This window comes from Catharus ustulatus, chromosome 28 (assembly GCF_009819885.2).
Source record: "Catharus ustulatus isolate bCatUst1 chromosome 28, bCatUst1.pri.v2, whole genome shotgun sequence".
NCBI classification, from domain to species: domain Eukaryota; kingdom Metazoa; phylum Chordata; class Aves; order Passeriformes; family Turdidae; genus Catharus; species Catharus ustulatus.
In genome coordinates, this window is record NC_046248.1 from 6,389,089 (window position 1) to 6,405,082 (window position 15,994).

The following is a 15,994-nucleotide window of genomic DNA, read 5'->3' on the forward strand; positions in this document are numbered from 1 at the left end:
AGCCTTGGGGCACACAGGGTCACTGGGATGGGGCTCTGTGCTCACAGGGAGCCTTGGGGCACACAGGGTCACTGGGATGGGCTCTGTGCTCACTGGGAGCGTTGGGGCACACAGGGTCACTGGGATGGGGCTCTGTGCTCACTGGGATGGGGCTCTGTGCTCACAGGGAGCCTTGGGGCACACAGGGTCACTGGGATGGGGCTCTGTGCTCACTGGGAGAGCTCCAGCCCCCTGGAGGGGATTTGAAGCAAGGATTTGATCCCTGGGTGCTGATGGCTGGGCACATGTGGCCACAGGAGCACTGGCAGTGGCAGCAGCTCCATCAGAGCAGCTCCTGCCGATTAGCAGCAGCTTTTAAGGCTCCATTAATGGGAGAACCTGAATCAGGGAGGGTGACTTAATGTGAGATCTCACTTGCTGATTAGTTTAAATCTTCCTTCTTTTGCTTAATGAGATTTGGGTCCTGGGTTTTTATACGTTGTTAAGTGATGTTTATAAGCAGTTTCACTCCAGCTATTGCAGTTATCAACACCTTCAAAGTTTCCATGCACTTTCCAGCACTCACAGGCAAGGGAAGCTCTTCCAGCTCCTGCCTCTAATCGTGCACAAGCAAAAACAGTTTGTTGGATTTAATTTCACTGCTGGCAACGCTGAGAAGATGTTTGAAATGAGAATACTCATTTCATTCACCTGTAAGCCAGCACTGCATGCCTCTCAAGTGGGAGACATAATGCAGGGTTTTGTTGGGTTTTTAAGCACGAGTCGTGCTTCAGAACAGAGGGAAAAATCTGTTTTCTTGCCTTGTGCTTCAGTTGTTTTTGAGAAGCCTTTGTGGCATGGCCAGTGTGTGTGTGCTGCCTTTCCCCCTCATCCATCAGGGATCGGTTTCTTTTCACCTTCATCGTGCACTGGGGTCAAACCTCAGCTCAGGAAGCAGGCCAGGGCGAGGGAGGTTTACTAGGAGAAGATGAAGGAGGGATTTTGGAGAGATTGGGCACTGTGATGCCAGGGGTGGCTTTTCTTGCTGTCTTTTCTATCGTTGGCTCCCTAATTAAGAGAACTAACGAGCCAGGGTGGAGGAGTGGCACTGGCTGTTCCCCACCAGGAATCCCCTGGCCATCACCCAGCCTTTGATGGATCTGAAGCTGTGGCAGAGCCTGGTTTTGCTGTCTGGTCTGTAGTGCTGCCAGCCCAGAAGGGCACAGGGGGTGCCCAGGTGTCCCCTCTGTTCAGAGGGAGCTGCACCTTTGCTGCAGCACTTCCATGTCTTCTGTCACACAATATGTAGATTTATTCATGCTTAATTGGAACATGTGAAAGTCTCAAATATGTAGCTCATTCTGTTCTTTTTAGAGAGAAGCCACAAGTGACTAATTAGTCCATTTGATCATCTGGATGGTATTTATACATATTTGTTCTTCATTAGCTTGAAGACCTGTGAGTCACATCTGAACTATGCAGTTGCTTAATCACATTGATCAGAGCAAAGTTGAGTTTCCTTTGGAAGTTCTGGGATTTTCTGAAGCCGTGACTCTGCCATAAGGACTCTCACTGTTCACTTTTTCCTGGGTTTTGCCTTGCTGCTGGTGCTTTCATGGGAAACAGATTCCCTTGTTTCTGTGCCTGAATTTTTAAGCTCATTTGTCCCATTTCTGGGCTGTGCTGCAGTGGTTGTTACCCCTGGAGTTACAGCCTGTTTTTCAGTATTACTGGATGGTTTTTCATTGGGTACAGTCTTCCAGCTTTGTGTTTTCCTGATCCTGTGCCTGGGCAGAGCAGCAGATCCCCACCCCAGAGGACGTGGCACTTGTGGCTGGGTGCAGAGCCAGCCCCCTCCTCTCTTTGGGATGTTGTGGGGGTGTGATGGGAGGCAGGGCTGTTCCCAAGGGATGGTGTTCCACTCCAGGCTTGTGCTCAGTGGCTTTTCAAGCATCTTAAACGAGGTTGATGTTTGCTGGCCTCCTTCCATGCTCACGGCTGAGCCTCGGAGCTGAACAGCAGGAGAGAAAAATTGCCGTGGAGGTTAGAGGCTTGGTAAGTAATGCAGTGCCAAGTGTCAGCTTTTGTGTTTCCTCTCCTTGTCAGGGAAGTCAGGAAATGTGCACGGAGTCAAGCTGGATTTTTAAATAGCAGCACACACCCGAGTGGCGCAGGAGGCTGCGGCTCTCCCTGGAGCCCTGCCTGCCTGGGAGAGGGAACACAGAGTTACAACCCTGATAAGCAATAATTTGTGAGACTGCGGTGATTATTAGGTGGAGAGTGAAAGTGCTCACTCCAATTACTGCAAAACCACCTATCAAAGGGTTTGATTGATTGAAACATCAAATAAATGCTGGTTGCTCGTTTCCTTCAGTAGATTTTACAGGTTTTCCTCAAGGTTTTGTCTTGTGTTAGCGATCAAAAGATGTTTTTTTCATCTGGCGTGTGTTGTGTTGTGTTTCCCACTGCAGTCCCACCACGCAATCTGGTAATTGATATCGAGAAGGAGACGGCTGTGGAGGGAGAGGAGATCGAGCTGAACTGCACTGCCATGGCCAGCAGACCAGCCACCACCATCAGATGGTTCAAAGGCAACAAGGAGCTCACGGGTAGATGTGTCCTCTCAGCCCCTTGCTTTGTTCAGGGAGCTGAAGTGATTTATGTAACGCTGGGTGTTTGTTCTCTGCTGCCAGTTTAAGGGGAAAAAAAAAGGAAAAAAAAAAAGTAGAGCGAGTTTCTTTGAGCACCAGCTGAGGAACAAAGGACTGTGTGGGCAGACAGATTATTCCCTAACGCAGGGGGCTGAACTCCATTTGGTCCTCTGCCTACCTGCCAGCCTCAAGTGCCGGGTTCTGGAGTCCTGCTGTAACTGCAGGTGACCTTGAGGAGCCCAGAGCTGTGCACTGAATTCATTTCTGCATGGCTTGTGTAACTTCCTGCCCTGCTTTAGGTACGAGGGGGATCGTCTGCGCTCTGGGCTGGAAAGATTTGCAATTCACCTTCACGACTGGCTCCCTTGTTTGTGGAGCCTTTTCCCCGTGTTCAGTTGAATATTCATCTAAGATGGGTTTCTCCGACTCCCTGAAGTCTGGAGGCTCCCAGTACTTGCACATTCAAGTCACTGACTCTGATTGCATGTGACATCCTGTTAGTTTAAGTCTGCATGTAGATGTGAGCTCGCTTGACAACACCTTTGTGCTTTACCCAGTCTGAGACACTGACGGACTCTCTGCAGAAGTCCAGACTCATTACCTCAAACCCACCCCCCTGCAAGGACAGGATAAAATCCTCTCTTTAAGCCCAGCACTTCAGAGCATTTGAGCAGGCCACATGCTGGGAGGATGCTGATACAGGTGGGATGCAATCCTGCTGCCTGGCCAAGTGGTGCCTGCTGAGTCCCAGCACCGTGGTGTGCAGGGAGTTAATGATCCCCTCTGCATCCCCTCCCCAGAGCAGTGGGCAGCAGGGACAAAATGTTTGTCCCTTTCTGCCTCACCTGTCCAGCTCCTTGATTGAGTTTTCTTGTGCTGGCAGTCGAATCCCAGCTCTGAGTTCTCTGCCAAGAGTGCTGAGCTTCATCTAATACCACCTCACCCTGCTCAGTCTTCAGATGTGTTTTTTTAGCAGAGTAGAGACTTAAACACTTGGCTGTGAGTTTGTGAATCACAGGAAGTGTGGCTTTGCTCGTGGGAAAGCTTTTCCTCCAAATATCAAGGGGTGTCTGCGTGTGTCACCTGTTTCACTCTCATATATTATACAGCAATATTTGGTGTCTGGAAGAGCTCTGCTACAGAAGTTACTCTTAGCATTTTGCCTGTGAATTCTTAAATAAAAAGGCACAGATCAGAGCAGAGCAGCGCTGTCAGCGGGTGCTTGCTGAGTTCCTGGAAAAATCCTTTTTCTCCTGTCTTGTCTTGTCTCGTTCTGTCTTGTCTTCCTGCTCGTTTCCATCACGGGCTCCCCTCCCTCAAACAGAGCTCTGCTGAACGCTCCCACCTACCCTTACTACTTCTAATTAATTATTCTGTTCAGCCACTTTTGTAGCTAATTGTTGGTTCAGGAGTGGGAGGGGATTTGTAGCTCATTGATTTGGGTTTGGGGATGGTTGTTAACCATCAGGTAACATCACCTGGACTTCCTTGGGGTGGAGAGGAGGGGATGGGAGCGCAGAGGGGGCAGGGGCAGGGTGCAGCTGCAGCCTGGCCTCACAGCCTGTCCCTGTTCCTGGCCCAGGCAAGTCGGAGGTGGAGCGGTGGTCGGACATGTACACGGTGACCAGCCAGCTCCTGCTCAAGGTGGGGCGCGAGGACGACGGCGTCCCTGTCATCTGCCTGGTGGATCACCCTGCGGTCAAAGACCTGCAGACACAGCGCTACCTGGAAGTCATGTGTGAGTAGCAGAACCTTTCATTCTCTTCATGTGTGAGGCTGTGTGCTGGGGAGCTCAGGAGCCATTCCCTACAGGTTAAAATCCCAGCGTTGTATCCTGTTACAGTCACAGTGGAAGGCAGCACTTCATGGGTGAAGCCATGACTTTCCCAGCCCTCTGAGATCCATAAATACCTACCTTTGTTCTCTGATGAAATAACTCTCTGTGCATAGAATTTTCATCAAAGGTTTCTGTCTGGGCTTGTTAATTGTCAGAACAGATTAAATCTGAGTATTTTTCTTCTAGCAACCTACTTATCGCTGAAAAGTGTTTCTCTACTTCCCCTCCAAAGCAACTGGCCACCGTGGCAAAAACTTGGTATTGTGCAGGAGGAAACACCTGGTGTTGTGCCCTCTGTGAACATACAGCATCACCTGGAATTGCACATCAGAGTGTGGAGCTCTGTGCAGTCTGTGGTAGCAGCGCTGATGGAAGCCAGCCTGCTTGCTGTGCTGCTGCTGGCATGTTCATTGTTAATAATGCATCTCACTTCCCTTAGGAGCTGCTCCACTGTACATGACAGCAGCAAGCAGCTACCTGGAAATATCTGTGGTCCCAAATGCACCTGGTGGAAATTGTGGAGCTGTGTACATGCATCCCTGTGTTCTGAAACATCTCCCAAAAGCAAAGTGGGATGGTCCCTACAGCGAGGCCGTGTGCTTGCAAAACCCGGCCCTGAGACAATTCAAAGTCCTTGTTTTTGTAGGGTCCCTTCAACTACATCACACTGAAAGCAGGAGAGGAAGTTTTGCATTAATTTATTTCATCTGCTTCATTATGTAGTTTCATTATGAACATCTTGGTTACAATTCTCGTATCTCCGAAACTAGCGGGAAGTAATGTTCCTGTAATGAGGAAAACAGGAATGATCAGATACTGCCTAAATTGACAGATCCGAGATTTCTTGCGACTGTGCTAATGTGTAATTCATTTATGCAAACTTAATGTCCATTAACATTTCTTGTAGAGCTCCATTAGCTTTAATAATACATTAGCACCTTTGTGAGGCTTGATCAAATACTTAACGGGGAAGAGCAAAAAATGCCATCCACCCTGTTGTGTGAGGGGATTGCAGCTTGCTGGGCTGAAAGGGCGTTGGACAACCTTGAGGCTTCCTTTCAGAAATCTCTCTGGATTCCTGGTGATTTGGTGCAGTAGGAGAGGGCCATTGTTTTGGGGGAAAAAAAGCTAGCATTTTTTTTCTCTTCTTCCTCAAGGGAATCCCTCCTTGGTTGGCAGCCTTAGGGGTTGCCCATGCAATGAGAACAAAGCTCCCCTAGAGCACAGTTCTTTGTTCAGCTCCTGCCCTGGAGGCCCTGCTGCATCCCTGCACAGGTTCTGCCCTTATTGCTGATTTTTGCATCTCCTTGGCTGTTCCAGAGCTGTTTGTGGGAATGAGCCACGGAGCCTCCTCGGGGATGAGCAGGAGAAGGGAGCTCAGCTGCTCTGGTTTTATGTTCTGAATTCAGCTCTGAGGTTGTTAAAAGTAATTACGTTCCAATGTGGGGACTTGACCCCGTTAGCCCAGCGTGTTCCTTGGGTGGGCAGCAGCAGATGGCCAGAGAGGAGCCCCTGCCCAGGAACTGTCCTGGATTGTGACCTTGTGGCTCCAGGGCTGGAGCATGGCCAGACACCTGCATTTCATACCTGCTGCAGCTCAAAGAAAAGGCAATTTCAGAGCAAACTCTTACCCTTGAACTTCTCCTGTGTTGAGGATGATTTGTTGGGCAGTGGGAGAGCGTGGGCAGCAGGGAGAGCCTCTTGTCCTTGCCGAGGCATCTCCATCAGAGCTCCGTGGAGCTCAGCCCTGGGGAGCTGGGGCTGCTGCACTGGCGCCTTCTCAGCTGGTTTAGCTGTGGGATGTGCAGCAGAAGATGCTTGTGCAGCTCCTGCATGCCTGCCCCTGTCCATGGCGTGTCCTTGCAGGCCCCCAGCTCTGCTCAGTCACACCTGGAGCTCCTTGCTCCTCCCGTGTGGATCAGCTGCTTTCCCTGCAGCAGGGCATTGCCTGGGCTGCGTGTTCCACTCTCTGCTCTCACAAATCCTCTCCCCACAAATCCTGCCCGCTCCCCTCATGGGCACAGCGGATCCACCCCTCCAGAACATCAGCAGGGCACAAGAAAATGTTTTTCTCAGCAGATGTCGTATTTCTGTGCATTAATGTATCCAACTGGAGCATGAAATGTGTTGGGGAAGGACAGGGGGATGATGGATGGAGCCTGCTCGGATAATGAGGTGTTTTTTGTCTGACTAAATTTCAGAGTAGGGAGATATTTTTTCTGAGATGCAACTCGCAAGTTGTGGGGCTTGTTTTCCCAGAAAAAAGCAGAAAACAGCAGTGCTGGGTGTTAACTGGCCCTACTCATGGAGTAAGCCATTTGTTGCATGTCTGCCTGGCACAGCACACCCGTGGTGAAGTCTGAGGTGAAGCTTGCACGTGGCTGTGGTGAACAGGAATCTCTGCAAATGTGTGAAACCCTCCCCTGACATCCTCAAAAGCAGAGCAGGGCTGCACCAAGAGTGCTGTGCACTCACAGTGGCCACAACAACACTTCCATGCCCCAGGAACATCCTGGATGTGGAGATGCCCTGGAGTGGAAATGCCCCAGGTCTGCTGCAGTCTCTCCCTTCCCGTGGCTCCGATCCATCAGCGAGCCATGGGACACCACTGCGTTGGGTGTAATTTTAGAGAGGAAATGAAGCAACAAAATGCATTAAAATATCATTAAGGAACTGAATGGAACCAGATATTCTGGGAGACGTGCGAGGTGAGCCCGTGTGGAGCGTTTGCTGCTCTCATTACATGATACTGGGTTTTGGCCTTTTCTCTGGGCTGGCTTTTTGTCCTTCTCTGAAGTTATAATTACCTGTGCATTCATTTTTGTAATTCCTACACGTGTACCTTGAAAGCCTGCCCCAGTGGAGTCTTGTTGCAGCCTCTGCTGTTGTGATAGGAGAACGTTTTGTGCCCAATTATGTTTAAAATCAGCCACATACGTTTGCTGCCTCATCTCCAGTAATCCTTACATTTCCGTCCAGTACAAATATTAATTGCATAGTTTGCAGTGAAGTTATTAACATCAATGTAATTTATCATCTGGAGATCGCTAAAAGCAAATAAATGAGTTGTTTTGTTCAGCGAGGTGTTGACCCCTTCAGAAACTTTGATTTAAAGCTTTCTTTTTTTTTTTTTCTTTTAGTGAATATGAAAAGCAGCACAATCAGCCGAGTGTTCAGTTATTTGATTTTCTGGGGCATTAGCCACTCTTGTTTGTGACATTTCCCAGTTGGGTGCTCGTTTGTGAGCTCATTAATAAGGTTTTCTCGGAGGAATGTTGTTGGGAGCACGGAGCGTGTGGGGCGGCCGGGGCTCTGCCATTTGCAGGCATTAAGCAGCAGAGTGTGCTTAAATATTAAAAGAGAAGTGTTTATCCCCAAAATGCCTGTCGGGCTCTGGCATTCCTTTTCCCGCAACAAGCAAAATGATTAAATTGCTTTTGCTAAGGGTGAATTTTGCAGAGTTGTGTTTGGGGTTGACAGGCTCTTCCAGACAAGCTGTGATCTGCCAGTCCTGCTCATTCCTTATTTTAGACACGGGATCTATTTATTGAATAGATTTCTGTATTTTGGCTGAAAACCAGCAGTGCAGCCTCTTGTCCTTGTCAGAGGTGAGGAGCAGGCAGGGGATTGCCAGGCTGGGCTGGCTCTGACGCACAGTGCATTCCTGATGAGCAGCCCCACTGGATTTTGGAATAAAGGTGGCTGTTGTTTACACCTGAGGATCAGTGGTAACTTTACTGACTTCTTTTAATATCGAAAACCTCATTTTTTCTGCTCTTCCCTGAGTGAGAGCAGAGACTCCCACAAGTCAGTTTTTTGAGCAGCCCTCCTGGGCACCGAAGAGAGCAGGGTGAGGAGCTGGATGAAGCAATGCCCACCTGAAGGGAGATGTGTAGAGCATTATCTGGGAAATGCTGAGGCTGGATTTACCTGCAGTGGGCAGGAGCACGGCTTGGCCAGCAGGTCTGCTCCTGGGGATGCCATCTGGCAGCAGGTTTGCCAGGAGGTGCGTCAGCCATCCACGCAGGGATCAGAAAACGGATTTTAGACTTGGAGCCGGCCCCTGCTCGGCTGGCAGAGGCCAGAGCCTGCTCGGCTGAATCCCTGGCACAGCCCTTGGTGCCAGATTTCCTGTTGGCACTGCCAAAAGCACCACGTGCTGCTTTCCCAGCACTTGGGCAGGAGCCTCTTGGCTGTGGCAGACCCAGCAGAGCGTGCCCTTTGGAAAGGCTGGGCTGGGCTGGGCTGGGCTGGGCTGGTCAGCTCTGAGCCCCTGGAGCACCCAGGGCTGATCAGCTCTGAGCCCCTGGAACACCCTGTGCTGGTCAGCTCTGAGCCCCTGGAGCACCCAGGCTGTGCTGGTCAGCTCTGAGCCCCCTGGAGCACCCTGGGCTGTGCTGGTCAGCTCTGAGCCCCCTGGAGCACCCTGGGCTGTGCTGGTCAGCTCTGAGCCCCTGGAGCACCCTGGGCTGGTCAGCTCTGAGCCCCCTGGAGCACCCTGGGCTGGTCAGCTCTGAGCCCCTGGAGCATCCAGGGCTGTGCTGGTCAGCTCTGAGCCCCTGGAACACCCAGGGCTGGTCAGCTCTGAGCCCCTGGAGCACCCTGGGCTGGTCAGTTCTGACCCCCCTGGAGCACCCTGGGCTGGTCAGCTCTGACCCCTGGGCTGTGCTGGTCAGCTCTGAGCCCCTGGAGCACCCTGGGCTGGTCAGCTCTGAGCCCCCTGGAGCACCCTGGGCTGGTCAGCTCTGAGCCCCTGGAGCACCCTGGGCTGTGCTGGTCAGTTCTGAGCCCCTGGAGCACCCTGGACTGTGCTGGTCAGCTCTGAGCCCCTGGAACATCCAGGGCTGGTCAGCTCTGAGCCCGTGGAGCATCCTGGGCTGTGCTGGTCAGTTCTGAGCCCCTGGAGCACCCTGGGCTGTGCTGGTCAGTTCTGAGCCCCTGGAGCACCCTGGACTGTGCTGGTCAGTTCTGAACCCCTGGAGCACCCAGGGCTGTGCTGGTCAGCTCTGAGCCCCTGGAGCACTCTGGGCTGGTCAGCTCTAAGTCCCTGGAGCACCCAGGGCTGTGCTGGTCAGCTCTGAGCCCCTGGGCTGTGCTGGTCAGCTCTGAGCCCCTGGAGCACCCTGGACTGTGCTGGTTAGTTCTGAACCCCTGGAGCACCCTGGGCTGTGCTGGTCAGCTCTGAGCCCCTGGAGCACCCTGGCCTGGTCAGCTCTGAGCCCCTGGAGCACCCTGGGCTGTGCTGGTCAGCTCTGAGCCCCTGGAGCACCCTGGGCTGTGCTGGTCAGCTCTGAGCCCCTGGAGTACCCTGTGCTGGTCAGCTCTGAGCCCCTGGAGCACCCTGGGCTGTGCTGGTCAGCTCTGAGCCCCTGGAGTACCCTGTGCTGGTCAGCTCTGAGCCCCTGGAGCACCCTGGGCTGTGCTGGTCAGCTCTGAGCCCCTGGAGCACCCTGGGCTGTGCTGGTCAGCTCTGAGCCCCCTGGAGCCCCCTGGGCTGTGCTGGTCAGCTCTGAGCCCCCTGGAGCACCCAGGGCTGTGCTGGTCAGCTCTGAGCCCCTGGAGCACCCTGGGCTGGTCAGCTCTGAGCCTCTGGAACACCCTGGGCTGTGCTGGTCAGCTCTGAGCCCCTGGAGCACCCAGGCTGTGCTGGTCAGCTCTGAGCCCCTGGGCTGTGCTGGTCAGCTCTGAGCCCCTGGAGCACCCTGGGCTGTGCTGGTCAGCTCTGAGCCCCTGGAGCACCCTGGGCTGTGCTGGTCAGCTCTGAGCCCCTGGGCTGTGCTGGTCAGCTCTGACCCCCCTGGAGCACCCTGGGCTGGTCAGCTCTGAGCCCCTGGAGCACCCTGGGCTGTGCTGGTCAGCTCTGAGCCCCTGGAGCACCCTGGGCTGGTCAGCTCTGAGCCCCTGGAGCACCCTGGGCTGTGCTGGTCAGCTCTGAGCCCCTGGAGCACCCAGGGCTGTGCTGGTCAGCTCTGAGCCCCTGGAGCACCCTGTGCTGGTCAGCTCTGAGCCCCTGGAGCACCCTGTGCTGGTCAGCTCTGAGCCCCTGGAGCACCCAGGGCTGTGCTGGTCAGCTCTGAGCCCCTGGAGCACCCAGGCTGTGGGGCAGGGAGCTCCCCTGCCTCCCAGATCCTGGCCTGGCCTGATGAAAGGAAATAACAGGCTGCAAATAACAGGCTTAGGCTTTTGTAAGGGCCCGAACTCGGTGTAATGTTTTATCTCGGCTGATTAATGACATCTAAGCATTATCGATGAAGTGCATGTTTAAATGGATTAAGAAATCACTAACTGGCAGATCTCAAAGGATAGTCATTAGGGAGTAATCAGCAGTGCTGGTATTTTTAGAGGGAACACAGGGGCCTGGGTGCTTGGCCTGATGCTGTTCAGTTGAAGCATTTGAAGTTCTTAAAAAGTCACTGTTAATAATCTTTGCTGATGGCACAAAAATGGGCGAGCAGCTAAAAAAGGAAGAACTGGGACAAATGCAGAATAACTGGAGTGGTTTGGTAAGTTCCCAAGCACAGAGCTTGAGAGCTGTGAAAGTCAATGGGTTGCAGGCTTTGGTGGCATCCTGAGGGGTAGTGAGGGTTTGGGGAAGGTGAGGATTTTTGGGGAAGGTGAGGATTTTTGGGAGGTGAGGATTTTGGGGAAGGTGAGGGTTTTGGGAAGGTGAGGGTTTTGGTAGGTGAGGATTTTTGGGATGTGAGGCTTTTGGGGGAAGGTGAGGATTTTGGTAGGTGAAGGTTTTTGGGAGGTGAGGATTTTTGGGAGGTGAGGGTTTTTGGGAGGTGAGGGTTTTTGGGAAGATTAGGATTTGGGGAAGGTGAGGATTTTTGGAAGGTGAGGTTTTTAGGAAGGTGAGGGTTTTTGGGAGGTGAAGGTTTTGAGGTAGTGAGGGTTTTTGTGAGGTGAGGGTTTTGGGAAGATAAGGATTTGGGGAAGGTGAGGATTTTAGGAAGGTGAGGGTTTTGGGAGGTGAGGATTTTGGGGAAGGTGAGGGTTTTGGGAGGTGAGGATTTTGGTAGGTGAGGGTTTTTGGAAGGTGAGGGTTTTGGGGAAGGTGAGGATTTTTGGGAGGTGAGGATTTTGGGGAAGGTGAGGGTTTTTGGGAGGTGAGGGTTTTGGGAAGGTGAGGATTTTTGGGAAGGTGAGGATTTTGGGAAGGTGAGGATTTTGGGGAAGGTGAGGGTTTTTAGGAAGGTGAGGATTTTAGGAAGGTGAGGATTTTAGGAAGGTGAGGGTTTTAGGAAGGTGAGGATTTTAGGAAGGTGAGGGTTTTGGGAAGGTGAGGATTTTAGGAAGGTGAGGATTTTAGGAAGGTGAGGTTTTTGGGAAGGTGAGGATTTTAGGAAGGTGAGGGTTTTGGGAGGTGAGGTTTTTAGGAAGGTGAGGATTTTAGGAAGGTGAGGATTTTTGGTAGGTGAGGGTTTTGGGGTGCTGCAGCCCCCAGCAGACCCCGGTGCACAGACACGTGCTGTGCCTGTTGTGAGAGAAATCTCATCAAATGCAGAATGGCTTTGTAATAAGTTTTTCAAATTGGCTGCTGCTACAGTATAACCTTTAGACGACTGGTATTTAACCTTGTATATCACTCTGAGCTTTTGAATGAATTTAGCTTAATAAAGGTGCCTTATTAAATTACGAGGCTGTTTTTTTTTAAGCTGCTGGAAAGAGGCGTAGTAGGAAATAGCTCTGGGTTGTTGGGTCTAATTGGCTGCCATGGAGCATGCAGGGCCTGGGTGTGCAGATGCAAGAGTTTCTTTCTATGTGACAATCCAGGTGTGATGTTAGGGAGTTCCAGGTTGAGGATTTTGGGGTACTGGGGTGCTCTTGGTGGTGAGGAGTGCTGCTTCTGCCTGGTGTCCTGTGTTTCCATCCCAGGTGGTCATCACAGAGCCCCAGGCATCCCTGCTGGAACATTCCCTGGTTCCAGGGCAGTGGCAAAGGCTGGAGCACGCCGTGGAGCCAGCACTGCTCTGCCCATGAGCTGTTAAATGTCACAGGAGCCGGGCTCGGGGTCCCCCAGCGCTCGGCATTTCAGAAACCAGGAGTGTTTCACTGCTCTCAGAGTCCATAATCCGCAGCAAATACACTCACTGGGCGTGAGGCACGGCCTGAGCACTGCAGGTAGAGTGTGAGATTGTCTGAAGGCACGTCCTTGGACAAAGGGAAGAAGACACCACTGCCCTGCCAGATTCTTGTGACATTTTTTTGCGTGCCGTGATCCTGATGGCAACCAGTTCTCTGGAGTGTCCAGCCATCCCTCTGAACCCTTCAGGGTGCATTTTCCTAATGCCCTCTGTAATTCCCAGCGTGCTGGCGAGTCCTTTGCTGTGGTAGCTCCATTAGGGAGCTCTGGGGTTGTGCTGACAAACCCAGACTGCTGCTGCAGGTGACAGCTCGCAGTGCCTGATCCCGTGGCACAGCTCCAGTTCAGTGCCCTCGCTGGGCTGATGAACCCCAGGGGCTGGAAGGGCTCACCCAACTTGGTGGGAACTCGTGGAGGTGGCAGTTTGTTCTCAGTGCTGTGAGCCTGGCTGTATTGTCCTGATTTCCATAAGTAATTGTCATTAGTAAACAGCTCATTAGAAATACTAAACTCACCTAATGGAAGGGGGATACAGAGGGAAAGGCAAGCAGCAAAAGGAAGTGTTTCAGTCCTTGAGTGAGCTGGGCTGGGGAGGTTTCCTGCTCCTTCCACAGCATGGACACAGAGCAATCAGCAGAGGGGATCAGATGCTCTGGGGTGGGAGCTGTGGATGGGGTGGTGAGCAGTGCCCAGGATGTGGCAGGTGATTTATTTGCTGTGTAACACCACGGTGAACTCGCCCTGCCGTGCTCCTCGTGCAGAGCTATTGCCACTCCAGGGCTGGAGGCATTTCCAGGCACAGCAGAGCTGCCCCATGTCCTGTGGGACTGGGACGTGTCCCCTCAGCTGGTGACACCCCGAAGTGCTGCTGTCCCACTGCCCCAGCCCACAGGCACAGCCCAGCTCCAGAGCTGCAGGAAGCATCTGTAACAGGGATTAGCTGATGAAATGTTGTGGTAGAGTCATCTCGGGAGAGGATTTACTTGTGTAGCTTATTCCATTACTGAAAATTATGAGAGTTTAAATTGGTTAAATCCTGACACGCAGGTTTTTTTTCCTAATCTCTATTATTCCATAGGAGGCATGTTAATGAGTTAAACACAGTTAATAAAATGCAGCCAGCCAATATTTTGGGTAGCAGTTACTCTCAAAGGAAATAGAAACATTTAAATTGTTTCAACCTTTATGCATACTGATTTTTTTCCTTCCTTTGTTCCTTACAGTTGAGTAAATTCCTGAAAAATATCTATGGCTTAATGGCACTTGTAGCCTTGAATTGATTCCCTGCACTGATAATGTTTTAGCTACAGCTCAGATTGCATTTTTAATCTCTGTTTCAGTCATGGGAGGTAATGAATTTTTTAATTGTGGACTCTGGGTTTGTGGTTTGGCTCTTTTTTTTCCTGCAGGGTCTTACTAAAGTGTTTTTGAGTTGGCTCCCTAACTATCCATGCTTTAATTCTCTGTTTATTGTAGGATTTAGAGGAGCTTCGTCTGGAGGAGGTGCAGCCTCCTGTTGTGTACACAGAGGCAGCAGTGGCCGTGGCTCTGTCTGTGTCTCTAACGAGCATCTCTTGTCCAGCCCAGCGTCAGCACTCGTGGACTCGGGGTGTTGTGGTGCAGAAACCGCTGACACACCCCAATCCCTTCCATCCCACGTCTCTGCAGCTCCCCCCAGCATGGAAGGAGTTCCCTTTGGCTCAGCGGGTCGGGGATGAGCGGAGAGCAGAGCCCGGCGCGGTGCCGGCGGTGCTGGGCTCCGGCTCCTCCTGCAGCGGGGCTCACAGAGCCGTGTTTTGTGTCCTGCAGATAAGCCTCAAGTGCGGGTTTCTCAGAATTACCCCTTGCAAGGCCTGACGAGAGAAGGGGAGCCGCTGGAGCTGACGTGCACAGCCTTTGGAAAGCCACAGTAAGTTGGACCCTTCCCTGGGGTGGCCGGTGGTGACGGGATGCTGCGTGGCCACTGCTCCTGTTGCCATTCTCTGCTGAGAAGACAATGTCCCACAGCAAAGGAGAGAGATGCTTCCTGCACCCAAAGACATGTGGTTAGATTTGCATTTATTCCTGTGCACCCAATGGCCAAGGGATTTCCACTGGCCGCCGTGCAGCAGCTTTCGGGTGCAGAAGGGAAAGGCTCCCGGCTGGACACCTCTTCCCCCAGGGAATGGCTTGGGTGGCATTAATCTGCAGCTCACCTTGGGTCTGGTTAGTCTGCAGAAGCAAGGTCAGGGCTGCAGCTGTGGCCCCAGGAGGTGCTGGTGTGTGGGTGCCAGCCCAGCAGGCAGCACTGGCCTTGGGGAGGTGGGATGGGTCCCAGGTAAGGCAGTCCATGCTTCTGCTCGTGCTGACTGTGTGATGGTTTTCCTCCCCCTTGGTGCCCCCTGTGGTTTTTATACAACACCAGTTTTATTCTCTCTCGTCTTCTTGCCAAGCCCTTGAGGCTTTCTTAGGCAGTTGAAGAAATTTATGCATTAGGAAAATCCTGGCAAGGGAGGGTAGATTTTCTCACACTTTCATTGCTGTTCTAATTTAAGTTTTGTCGGCTTTATTTTTTTTTTTTCAAAATACTTTCTCTTCCACTTGGATTTATGGCTGTCAAGTATTTACTATCCTTCTTTATTTTCGTCATGTCCATAAGATTTCTGCAAACATCCCTGAGCTCTGTCAGTGCCTCCTTGGCAGCGTGCCCAGAGCTGGGGCGTGGGCAGCTGGACCCCGTCCAGCTCGGCGCTGTGGGCAGGGCAGTGCCATCCTCCCTGGTAGCCTGCATCCCCTTCCACACGATTTTCTTGGTTCCCATAGTACTTGCTTGATTCCCACTTGCCAGTTTGTTCTGTTGGGCACGAGGCCAATCCCTTCCCCGTGCATCAGAGGCTGGCACGTCCCTGCTGAATTCCGTTTAGGAGCTATTCCCTGCTCAGAGCCTGCCAAGCCCCTGTGCATTCCTGCTCCCCTGGGTACCTGCAGTGCCTCCCATTTGCCATCAGCTGGGAATCTAATGAACAGGCTTCTCTACATTTTTTCCTTGCAGGCTATGAGTAAGACATTCCCATGTTAAATAGGACAGACACATCTCCCTGGCAGCTTGCCGCTGCACATTGCGTGGTGCTGGTGATGTGCTGGGAATTGGCTTCTCTAGGTCACTCTGCCTGGGTCTCCTGAAGCTAAGAAAATACACAGTCCAATAATGAGCTGCGTTTGGCTCCATCTTTTTAAGAGAAAGAGGCTTCATGAAATCTTTTACAGAGGTTTTAGGTGAAGGGGGTTTCTCCAGCTGAGCAAAGTGATTTCTCTGCAAAATTTGGCAACATAAATATTGGGGGAAGGAAGCTCAGAGGGGAAAAATAGCAGAGAGGAGAAACTTCTATTTGGTATTAATAGAGATATTTTGCTAGATTAGACACAATCCCCTAAAACTATGGCAGAAGTGGGAAAATGCTG

At 51.9% G+C, this 15,994-nt stretch overlaps 1 protein-coding gene across 1 annotated transcript in view; it reads left to right on the forward strand.

Moving 5' to 3' along the window:
- The window catches only part of CADM1 (cell adhesion molecule 1), a 141,190-nt gene that overhangs the window by 95,754 nt on the left and 29,442 nt on the right, over nucleotides 1-15,994 (forward strand). The window contains exons 4-6 of the mRNA XM_033081518.1: nucleotides 2,451-2,588; nucleotides 4,213-4,368; nucleotides 14,363-14,462. Of these exons, the coding sequence (XP_032937409.1) occupies nucleotides 2,451-2,588; nucleotides 4,213-4,368; nucleotides 14,363-14,462 (394 nt within the window). The remainder of the gene's footprint in view (nucleotides 1-2,450; nucleotides 2,589-4,212; nucleotides 4,369-14,362; nucleotides 14,463-15,994) is intronic.